We start from the raw sequence: 12,561 nt of genomic DNA, 5'->3' as shown, positions 1-12,561 counted from the left end.
TATTTCCTACAAAATTATTTAGAATACACAAAAAATATACACGATATAAAGTAATTCTCAGCAAGACATTTATTTTCTTTTTACTTGCTTTTTTCACTTACATAATTTCATATTTTTACTCAGGAAACACAGATTTTTCTCAAATTAGTCTAGAAGATATGTTTCAAGTCGGGACGAGTTCATTTGAAGTGGCTTTGATGGACCCTAAGCTTCAAATTGCCGGCGGAGTTGCCATCATAGACATGCAAGGAATGAGCATCTATCAACAAGCAAAATTAGTCACGCCCTCTGCTGCATGGCAGATAACAAATTGTGTGCAGGTACTTACGATCATATTTTAAAAATCACTTCACTAATGTTTCTTTCCGTCCCTCTTTTTCACTAATGTTTCTTTCCGTCCCTCTTTTTCACTAATGTTTCTTTCCGTCCCTCTTTTTCACTAATGTTTCTTTCCGTCCCTCTTTTTCACTAATGTTTCTTTCCGTCCCTCTTTTTCACTAATGTTTCTTTCCGTCCCTCTTTTTCACTAATGTTTCTTTCCGTCCCTCTTTTTCACTAATGTTTCTTTCCGTCCCTCTTTTTCACTAATGTTTCTTTCCGTCCCTCTTTTTCACTAATGTTTCTTTCCGTCCCTCTTTTGGGAGCTTGTCCCCCGAGGCGGGAACACTTGAAAAGCCATTCCTAAGTTTGTGGCCTTTTATAACCATTAGATCCCTATAAGCGGTCTATCTGTCCTTTGCCCCCCCCCCCCCGTCTCCAAAAAAAGTCTGGCCTCGCCTATGCATCTGGACTCATATTTGGACCGCGTTTAGCAAAAAGGAAGCATGCCAAATCAGCTTTTGCCACAATTTTTCACAGGAGAACGCTTGTGCCGATTATTTTGGCAATTTTGAGGAAACTGCTTTGTACTGTGCAGAAAATGTCTAAAATTTGCACAAAAATCGGATCATCCGTTTTCATGTGAAAATTAAACCGACCAATTAAATTTGGCAATTGCTGACGTAGCTTGGTTACTTTCTGCTTAACGCGGTGCATTTAGTCCGCAATGATTGTTTTGTAGAGACTGGTAATAACATAACTACACACGCGCAACGCGCCTCTAATCTACAATTTGGAGTTGTCTTGAAATGAGGTCGTGTAATCACATTTTTATCACCATCTTTTTAAAGAAGAAAGAACTTGCTTTCTTTCTGCATGAATGGGGGGAAGTGCTTTCCAGATCAACTTCATATGTTGATCATAGAAACCTGTCTAATCATGCAAGTAAGTTACGGGGTCAACAGAATCCGTCAATTCTGATAGGGAATACCATTATCTCGTCTGAGACGAAGTCTGCTGTGCTATAAGGAAGAACGTCTCATGAGCCGTCAGACATTGCCAAGTTTCCTTCGATAAGAACCGATTTTACTGGTCAGATTGAGAATATTTGTTTCCAAGATTTCCAGACAATTTTGTACGCAATGGGCCTGTTGCAAACTTTTGCTAGAGCAAAACTAAGAGTTGTTTCTTATAGATAATGCCTCAAAAATCACGATGAGCGCATCGGCAAAGTCTGAAATGCACTCATAACTTCACAATCTGCGTAAGAAATTTGCGTTTTTTTAAGCTTCCCGCTTCAAAAACGATACTACGGCACAGATGAACATTTTGTAAGAGGAGTCGTTCCATCGTCGGCAATAATCATCATAGCCGACGCCAATCCGCCAAAACACGTTTGATGGGACGAGATAACACCTGAACTGGATTGGACCAGATAACAATCGGTGTGTTAACGTTCATATTTTCCACGCCCGAATTGATTGACCTTGAACTCTCCTTGAATTACGCGCGGAACTGCGTGCAAGCGTCGGCCATAATGAATATCGCCGACGATGGAGCGACTCCTCTAACAAAATGTTCACCTATGCCGTAGTATCGTTTTTGAAGCGGGAAGCTTAAAAAAACGCAAATTTCTTACGCAGATTGTGAAGTTATGAGTGCATTTCAGACTTTGCCGATGCGCTCATCGTGATTTTTGAGGCATTATCTACAAGAAGCAACTCTTATTTTTGCTCTAGCAAAAGTTTGCAACAGGCCCATTCAATCTACAAGCAATATCTGAAAATTTCAAGGAAGAATATTCACAAATGTCGTTTAAAATGCATTTTTATGAAGAAAAATTTGGCAACTCTCAAGTGTTCATACGGCGTTCTTCCTTAGCACTGCAGAAGTGATGTTCTCGGTCTTGCGAACTTCTTTGAAGTCATTAACCAAGTCAGTTGTGAGTAAGTTCATGATAGCACAATTAACAAGGGTCAATAATTACGCAATAGCACGTCAACGTTTCGGAAGCGTCAATTCGTCGCTTCTCTGGCGTAAGGGCTTATCTCGATTACCGCATGAGCCCCAGAAAGCATACATTTATACGTAAAAAAGGGCTCACGGGGAATCTAGATACGCCCTAACGTCAGAGAGGCAACCAATTGGGAAAATGGATAAAGAATTGATCTGTTAACTTCTAATACAAGATGTCTCAGGGTTAAAAACGGCCAGTGGCCCGATTGTTGAATCTATGTCGATACGACAAAAACATCGAAATGCGATACGTTGCGTCAGTACGGAGCGTTGTCTTGTCTTGTCGGATCGATGTAGAGTCAATAATCGGGCTTAAGACCACAAGAACTTGCAACCAATCTCACCCCAGGCAGGGAAAAATCGTCACTAACGCGATCACTAACAGCAGGGACAAAATATTGATATGGTCCAGAATCTTCAATCAAAACCATACTGGCAGATTACGTAATGAGCTACCTTACTGAACCGTGGTTTAGATGTGAAAATGAACATGATTGTTTTAAGTGAAACTAAAACCGCATTTCGAGCAATGGAGAATTTGCATGCAAATGTTTTATTGATTCATCTAAAAGTGCTTAAAGAGCTGATTTCACGGTATTCTTTATACTTTTTTCTGATATGGGGAATAGTATAAAAATAGATTTAAAATTGAGAAAATGCACCTCCTGGTGACGTCGTCTGGCGACATTTCCTATTAAACACATGTATTTTAGCATTTTGTCATATCTTCTCCAACAAGTGTTCAATTCATGAACCAAGCTTATCCTCGTGTTCAGTTCACTCGGTAGTTTCCACTTAAACACGAAATTCATCAAATTTCAGACACCTGCAAATTCTCTATTGAAAGGATGTCTGAAAATTGTCTCCGAAAATTTTAAATCAAATGATAGCTAAACTTGTTCCCAATCATTTCTTGATACAATTTTCATATTGATGATCGAAGTGCAGAACCATGTATCTCCGGTTGCGACAATGCAGACCTCTTTCCTTTCGTAATTTATTTTTTCTTTAAAAAACTAGTCGACGTAATTTTCATAAAAATCAGTGATTTTTCTTCTCTTTCAGAAAAACATTCTGTAAAAATTTCTGACTGTAAAATTGACTCGTTCCTTTTCAACAAAATAAAATAGGTGCAAAAAATTTGGAACTGCGAAATAGAGATACCAGGTTTTGTACTTCGGTCATCGACTTGAACTTACTCATCTAAAACCGTGGATGGAAAAAACCATCAGAGAACTAATTATTCTTTTATTTTTTATTTTTTCAGGAAAAAATCCCCCTCAGAGTGAAAGCCATTCACATAGTTCACCAGCCCCTGTACTTTAGCGCACTGTATTCTATTTTTAAACCGTTTTTGAAAAGCAAACTGAGGAAGCGGGTAAGTGCAGTGTACATAAAATGGACTATACATGTTGCAGTTACGAACTACCATATTTGGCTCAGTTTAGGAACAACTTATACACTATTAGTTTCCCATAGCTTATAAATTTTTTTACGAATGAGCCAGAAATTGTAGTTCCTAATTGCAAACTATCGTCCAGAAACCATGTATTCATTAATATCATTTAATTTTTTCAGTGAAAAATTTGCCGAGTACGAATAGTAGGTTAGGTACGAGTTTACACGAAAGTCGCTTCAATCAGACGGCTCTAATCGCAATCAGCCTAAATTCATCCCACGTTGATAAATTTTCTCGTGTTTTTTTTTTTTTTTTCTTAAATTTTCTTTGACAGAGAACTAAACCACTGGATGTTTTCATACTCTCTAAAAATTTACTTCAAATTGTGAAGAATATCCTTACAAAATTCCAAGTTTCCGTATTGCTTAGTTTTCCACATAGAAAGTAAAACATTAGACGGAATCAGGCAACGTCTGATGTAGTACAGTTCATTTCCCTCAAATATCCGTCAAATGTTCAGCATTATTATGAAAGTATAAAAAGATGTTGAAAAACTGAATATTTTCATTCATGTTGTTTTCCGAGAAAAAATGTCGCTCTAAAGATACGGATACACGTATAATTTACCCATCCCTCTACTCACGAGTACTGCATTTGCGTAAAACGTAAGCCTAATTGCCGATAAGATATTGTTCGACAATATAATTTTAGACTAATTGATGAGAAATCACTAAAACTGTGTGAATCTCCGATGCATGGGTGATAGTCCATGATATGCCCAAATGAATTATCCCGTGATATTATTCTTGCTTACATGCACAATTACACACGCACTATCTTTGTCATGTTTTTCAGGAAACTGGTTTCTTTAGAGCAGAAGTTAAGACAATAATTTTGTATCATCAGTGGTGCCACCGCATGACGCTCATAATGACCCAATAATGCTGTATAACTGCAACCTAGTTAGTTTAACCGTGTTTCTAATCAGTTTCTAATAGATTCTCGTGCCGCATCTAATAATTTAAAATAGAGCTCCTTCACGCGTAAACGAGTTAAACCGGTATTATATTTAGATACTATCTTTTTTAGAGAGGGAGGTTGTTTCCATCTGCGGAGCAACAGGCAAACGGTGGTATTATTTTTAACTTAGGGACTTATCTGAAAACGTGCTAAACGGTGAATTCCTTTGTCGATTAAGTCAATTATTTGTGCTCTCAAATTTACTAATGCTCTCTGAAAATTTTACCTACTATAATTTTTTTTTAGAAAATCGCTGATATAATATCTGAAAGTTTTTATAAAATTTATACTTAAACACGCGAGTTAAGTTGACTGATCGCGTGCTCACTGATGATCACCGTTCTTCCGGAGGCACAAATCGAGGAGGTTTGAATTTTCGCCCCCGATATTGGAGTTCGGTGTTTATACATGCATGCTAAGAAATTTTATTCCTGCAAAATCTATGAAGAAGTCACTTTTTAAAACGGTGATTCCTCCTATTTAATGGATGAGTGCGTAAGACGGTGCGCGTATGAGAGAAGATTTTTCAAACAGATTATACTCTCTTTAACTTGGCAAAAGTCCGTGAAAGGTTAAAAAATTCAACTGATTTTGTAGCTCAATCAAATTTGCCGGGCCTTTTCTGGCGTAACCAAATCAAATATTGGTTTCAATGCAGACAAGTTTCTTCGTTAACAGCATCTTCGATTGAACCGCGTTAAGCAGAAAGGAGCCAAGCCACATCCGCAATTGCCTTTAATTGGGCAATGAAGAAAATGATGAGGGCATAATGATTTAATTCTTACATGAAAACGCCCGTGCGGATTTTTGTGCTATTTTCAGTGAATTTTCTACGTAATGCGAAGCAAAGCCCCTAAAATTTTCAAAGGAATCCAAACAAACGTTCTCTTGTAAAAAATTATAAATTGCCCAGTTAAATTTGGCAATAGCTGATGAAGCTCAGTTCCTTTCTGCTAAACGCTGTCCAATTTTGTCCAAACGCATGTTCCTTGCAATGGCTAGGCGTGAATGATCGATTATCGATATCTTCCCGTTTGAAGCTGCGGTAAAGAATCGATAATTAAGGTTTTCGTTGAGAACACCCTGACTATCGACCCATTCCGTAGGTTTAAATGGCAGGTCAATCGATATATCGCAAAGCAAGCCACGCCACTGATCCCTCGTTGGGACGGAGCGAAAGTGACAAAGCAAAGCTACTGCGAGCAACTATTCGAGCTCCCACGCCGCTCAAATTGCCATCGCTGTTATTGAAGGCGAACTTGACAGAATGAGAGACATAGTGAGGCGACCGATCAGAGTTTGTTCATTAGCTTTTACGGCTATTCGTTTTTTCGTTGGCTGAATATTATTACTCAGAGTACTTGAAAAATTAACCGAATGGAATGTTCGCTAATGCACGAGTTAAAGCCTAGAATTCCTTAAATGTTTAACCTCTACTTCATCTGATTACAGATCCATCTGCACGGATCTAACATGGAGTCTCTTCACAAGCACATTTCGCCGTCCGTCTTACCGAAAGAGTATGGTGGCACCAAAGGACCCTTGAATAGCAAGCCCCATCTAAATTTAATCAAACAATACGAACACAAGCTTCGAGGTGGGTACATTGACAGAATCTCAAAAAGTTGCGAGGCGTGAGTGATCGATTATCGATATTGCCCTATTCTAAACTGTGGTGAAGAATCGATTATTATGGTGTCCGTTGCAAACACCCTGTCTATCGATCCTTTTTTATGGGTTTGAATGACAGATCAATCGAGTTATCGCAATGCACGCCACGCCGCTGTACTCAACAATAGTCGGGGGAAAGGCTCACGAGGAATCATAGTTGCCATTTCTATATTGAACGTATCTTACCTGGGCTCTCACTTTGTTTCGGGATGGGAAAGTCCGTATAAATGACTAAACTGAGAAAATGTGACACTATTACTGAGTTTCAAAATTTACATTCATGTTTGTCTTTTATAGGTAAATAAAGTTTATAGGTCTTATAAAACCAGCTAGTATAAGTTAAAAAAAGTTTTAAGAATTTTTTGCCTTTAGAAAAGTAAAGGGCGAGATAAAATGTGCAACGTAACGGAGTTAGATGCACGTTCTCTGCTTTAAGATATCGATATACGTTTAAACATGTTCGTTGTGGTGTTTCATGCACTACTTTTTATAGTTTTTACGTTTTATTTGCAGTTAGGTTTTATTTAAAACGGCTATTGGTTTTGAGAATATTTGAATCAATGAGAACGAAAACAAACCAATTCGGTAACTGAAAAATGATCAATTTCCATTACAGACGGTTAATTTACATGAAGTTAGCACACCTGTTTCAACTTGGAGCTTTAAAGTGTCCATAAGTACTTGTCTTTCGGCAGAAAAAAACATTTTTCTTAAACTAGGTAACTTCTTCACCTACTGTGCAGTTTTGTGTGTGTGTGTCTCGATTATTTTAATTTTTCTGAGCTGATGTGTTTTCGTTCTCCCTTAATTATTCATTTATGGTTGAATTTATTTAATTCAGTACGTAGTAATCATTGTCATTGGCTGAAAAAATAATTTTGACGTTATTTGCCGTGAGGATACAGCAAGTTATGACTCGTAAAATATGATATTTTTTGTTCTTTCTGTTCCAGATTGGAGCCAGTTTGGTTACGATAAGAAAATTCCTCAATGAGGTGGTTTCAAGCTATTGTTTGCCTTCATTCTGTCTCCATATCAAACATGAGTCTTCGTTGCCCCTTCAAGTGTCCTTATTCCTGCTGATCAAGCGTCCTTTTATCGAATTTTTTAAATATAACGTATTTTTATCTTTTATTTAATTATTGAAAGTTTAATAATGTATTTTCATATTTCATCAAATGATTGAAAGTTTTAAATTTGTTCGTTGTTTTTATTTTTTTACAGCAATTATTACTGTGAATAATACATCATATACGCTTCGTTTTGACAATTAAATTGTTCTCTCTGTACATAAAAAACGGTCTCTTTGATTTCTAACTATCATTCAATTTTACTTGTCAATTATATAAATGCATACATATTTTGACGATGAAGCTCTTAAACGAAGTACAACGTATCTCGTTTGTGGCGTCCAAAAGACTCCGCTCCGGTTCTATTTTTTCGAAAGGAGAACGAATCAACATCATTATTTGAAGTTATCGTAGTATTTAATTCGCATAGAAAAGAGAAATCACGGAAGTTTTTTAAGATTGACGTTGAGTAAATTTGTATTTAAAAAATAAACAATGGCAGGAAGTCTGCAACGTAGCAAATCGAGATACTTGATTTCGATGTTTCAGCCTCGATTTGTCGTTTCATGACGCTTCCACATGCTCTTATCGCCAATTATTCTTCACGAAATCATAACGAGTAGCGAGGCGTGAATGACCGAGTATCGATATTTCCCCCATTTGAAGCTATGGTAAATTATTAAGGTGTTAGTTGCAAACACCCTGTTTATCGATCCTTTTCTATTGGTTTAAATGACAGATAAATCGATATAATCGCATAGCACGCAACGCCACTGATCATAGCCCCTCGGAAATCTTTGCGCTTGAGCATTTTGGATTCGATACCACCTCTCCACTCTCTCATTGGGCATCCCCTACACTTCCCTCTAGGGCGTAACACATCTATGGCGTTTTTTGGTAACCTGTCATCTGCCCTCTTCAGTACATGCTCATACCATGGGAATGGAGATGTTGCATGTGTGAGGAATTTGCGATTTGACTGTTGATTCATATGTAAAAGTTCGCGAGAAACACGATGGTGCCACTGGTTTTCTCTGAAATCAACTCCCAAGCTCAAAAAAAGCTCTCAAGTTGAGGCCAAAATGGAGGAGATATCCGACGCTATCCTGAGAGTCCACCTCTACATCAAGACAAACTCTCCATGCAAAGATAGGGAGTAAATACATTGACAGGGCTGCCACTTTATTTGGGGACTCTAAAACTGAAAACACGGCAACCTTGCTAATGTATTTGCTCCCTTTCTTTGCATGGAGAGTTTGTTTTGATGTAGAGGTGGACTCTCAGGATAGCGTGGGATATCCCTTCCATTATGGCCTCAACTTGAGAGCTTTTTTTAAGCTTGGGAGTTGAATTCAGAGAAAACCAGTGGCACCATCGTGTTTCTTGCTAACTTTACTTATGAATCAATAGTCAAATTGCAAATTCCTCACACATGCACAAGGCCGGATTTATCTACTTGCCGTCCATGGGCCGCCTATATTTTGCCGCCCCCTTCTCATTCGTTTTGAAACATCAATAAATACCATCAAATGAACGTGCCAGCGGGGGAGGGGTGGAGAAGATGCGTTTACTCGTGTTGGTCACATTTTTTTTGAAAGCCCTGTCAACACTACTAGCAAAAGTTCACGGAACTTTGCGCAAAAGTTATGTTTCGGAAACCTATCTATGTATGGACAAGGCCTTCCTTTCATAAGAAATGAACGAAAAAATTATGAAAGAACAAACATAAATGTGGATTAGTGATTTTAACTTCCGCCGCGCCGCGCAGACCGCACCGTGTTTGGCGCAATGCATGAAGTATTCCGACAGTCTTGTAGGCGCTATGCGTTTCACGCTGATCGCACTGTTTTGCTGCAATGCGTGAAGTATTCATGTATTCTTGTAGGCGCTATCCGTTTCACGCTGACCGTAATAACCGTACTGTATTTGATGCAATGCGTAAAGTATTCGTGCAGTCTTGTAGGTGCTAATATGTGTCACATGCCGATCGCCATGCCGAGGGCTTCTCCTTTTCATCTCAAGTCCTCGTCATCATTTCTCTCTAAGTCGCGCCGCGTTCCAGGCCAAGTTTGGTTTCTCTCTTAATTCGACTAATGAAAGGTACTGTCTCTTGTATCACTGAAAGACGATAAAATTAGAAATTACTATACTCTCAGGAAAAGAGAGATTCTGTCGCCTTCTCTCGTTTGTAATTTTTTTTTCTAAATTTGATTTTTTTATATACCTACATTTAAAAAAAATGCAAAATGTGCCGCCCCGTATGGATTTGCCGCCATGGGCCGTGGCCCATGTGGCCACCCCCTTAATCCGGCCCTGCACATGCAACATCTCCATTATAAAGTGCCAGTGACGAAGCCGCCGACGGGCGAACCTGGCGGCGTCTTTATATCATGAGCCCTGGCCACAACGCTCAAGGCGCATGCCTACGGCCGGTGAGTCCCGCATATACTTGGCACATAGTTCTGTTTACTCAATTGAAAAAGCGAGATTTTACATTTGTAGAACTGAACTGTATCCGGGACTTATGAGCCGTGGGCATGTGTCTAGATCGTTGTGCACAGGGCTCATGAGTTAAAGACGCTGACGAGTGACATCGACGGCGGTTTCGTCACTGGTGCTTTATAATTCCGATTGCCTTTTAAAGACTTCTCGGACAAAAAAAAAAAAAAAAAAAAAAAAAGTATTTCGAGACGTGATACATACTTCCATAAGAGATTGCAAATATTACTGGATGTTTAATGGTCATGAATACTTGTCACACAAGCTTACTTTTATCTTGTCTTTCAGTAGCTAATGATGAAATAATGTTGTATATTAAACGCTCTCTGCGGATAGTGATCACTTTTCAAATCATTTAATAAATGAAATTTCTAGTCATGTGTAACTGCTATTGCATCTTTAAAATTTGAAGGAAATTTATCTGGAAAAATCTCGGGCTCTTTAAAAAGAAAAGTAACACGTTTCGAATGGTGCGAAGCTTCACACTTTCTTGAAATTGCAGTGAATTTCAATGAATCCTTAAAGACATAGCTCCTTTATTGAAGAACAGAAACCACGCACCCCGGGTCTCGCCCCCGGCTTTTGCTCCTTAGGGTTCAGGGGGCTCGCCCCCGGCTTCGGCTCCTTAGGGTTCAGGGGGCTCGCTCCCGGCTTAAGTTGGCTTAAGTATCGAATTATTACCAAATTGGAGAAACATAACCAATAAATCACCAACCAATCGCAATAATGAAAGCATAAAAATGGCGGTCGTTAAGGGGACACTAAAGCCAATCACAGGCCGGATTTTCAACTTGTCCATACCTGTGTTAATCTACCTTGGTTATCGATGGTGAAAAGGCAGAAAAGCAATTCTCGGAAAACGAGATTTTCCAGGAGAGCAAAAAAAACTGTCTGAATTCCTCTTTAGAGGTTACCCTTCGGTAGAAGAGTAATAATTCTTGAGGATAGCAAGAATAAGATGTTTCTTAAAACTCCATCAGCGGTTTTAATACTTTCTCGAACAGTTAGAAGATACGGCTGAAATGCCGAGATTTGCGTTTTTGGAAATAAGAATTGACACTTTATCAGGAAAAACGCATTTTAGCAATTGGCGTTTTCAACTTGTTGGTGGGTTTGGATCATTTAAAGACCGAAAAAAGGATTTCACACTTAAAATTCCTTATCAGATAAGATTTAGTTGGTCATCGATGCTCCATCCATCCATGCTTTATACTTGCCTAATGGACCAGTGGATAAAGTACCTTTTCTTCAAATTCGATTATTCACAGCTAATCAACGAAAGATCATTTTATCCGTGCGAAACTTTTTAAATTCAAAACCGCTTTTGAGTAAGTTGCGATCTTGTAAACGGCGACTCTTTCAGTTTCGCTTCAGAAAACGATGACCGAACCAAGGGACTTAAAATACACAATCTGATCCAGCCGCCTTCAAGCGCTCTCTTCTTTGAAATGAGACGGAGGGACAAAAACAATCTTATTATTTTTTCAAATTATTATTCCTCGGCAATTTTCAAATATGAGGCTCAATTTAAAACCCAAAATTATGAAGTTTTTGGTCAACATCGTTGTACAAGACCATTCACAATGAATATAGAACAGCGCCTTCAAAACTATCCATAAACTTAATGCAAAATTCTGATACCACTATTCGTGCTTTATGGCAGTCATTTTGCATACCCAGCCAATTGAAGGCAAATCATTGCCTTCAGGATACGGGGTATGAAACACAGCAGAGACATCCAAAAGCCCAACACTCCGGTGCCTCCCACAAGCAACCTAAGGAGCCAAAGCCGGGGGCGAGCCCCCTGAACCCTAAGGAGCCAAAGCCGGGGGCGAGCCCCCTGAACCCTACGGAGCCGAAGTCGGGGGCGAGCCCCCTGAACCCTAAGGAGCCAAAGCCGGGGGCGAGCCCCCTGAACCCTACGGAGCCGAAGACGGGGGCGAGCCCCCTGAACCCTACGGAGCCGAAGACGGGGGCGAGCCCCCTGAACCCTACGGAGCCGATGACGGGGGCGAGCCCCCTGAACCCTACGGAGCCTAAGCCGGGGGCGAGCCCCCTGAACCCTACGGAGCCGAAGACGGGGGCGAGCCCCCTGAATCCTACATTTCCTAAGCCGGGGGCGAGCCCCCTGAACCCTACGGAACCGAAGACGGGGGCGAGCCCCCTGAACCCTACGGAGCCGATGACGGGGGCGAGCCCCCTGAACCCTACGGAGCCGAAGTCGGGGGCGAGCCCCCTGAACCCTAAGGAGCCAAAGCCGGGGGCGAGCCCCCTGAACCCTACGGAGCCGAAGACGGGGGCGAGCCCCCTGAACCCTACAGAGCCGAAGACGGGGGCGAGCCCCCTGAACTCTACGGATCCGATGACGGAGGCGAGCCCCCTGAACCCTACGGAGCCGAAGACGGGGGCGAGCCCCCTGAACCCTACGGAGCCGATGACGGGGGCGAGCCCCCTGAACCCTACGGAGCCAAAGTCGGGGGCGAGCCCCCTGAACCCTACATTTCCTAAGCCGGGGGCGAGCCCCCTGAACCCTACGGAACCGAAGACGCACAGTGGGGAAAACGACCA

At 40.6% G+C, this 12,561-nt stretch overlaps 1 protein-coding gene across 3 annotated transcripts in view; it reads left to right on the top strand.

Moving 5' to 3' along the window:
- LOC140225995 (alpha-tocopherol transfer protein-like) overlaps positions 1-7,722 on the top strand; it is a 38,241-nt gene extending 30,519 nt beyond the window's left edge. For all 3 annotated transcript variants that reach the window (XM_072306091.1, XM_072306089.1, XM_072306083.1), the window contains exons 5-8: positions 124-320; positions 3,602-3,712; positions 6,206-6,350; positions 7,378-7,722. In XM_072306091.1, coding sequence (XP_072162192.1) covers positions 124-320; positions 3,602-3,712; positions 6,206-6,350; positions 7,378-7,418 — 494 coding nt within the window. In that variant the 3' untranslated portion in view covers positions 7,419-7,722. The remainder of the gene's footprint in view (positions 1-123; positions 321-3,601; positions 3,713-6,205; positions 6,351-7,377) is intronic.
- The last annotated feature ends 4,839 nt before the right edge of the window (positions 7,723-12,561 follow it).

Source organism: Bemisia tabaci, chromosome 1, assembly GCF_918797505.1.
Source record: "Bemisia tabaci chromosome 1, PGI_BMITA_v3".
Lineage (NCBI taxonomy): Eukaryota > Metazoa > Arthropoda > Insecta > Hemiptera > Aleyrodidae > Bemisia > Bemisia tabaci.
Note: the sequence above shows the minus strand (reverse complement) of the source record. Positions and strands in the feature narration are given on the sequence as shown.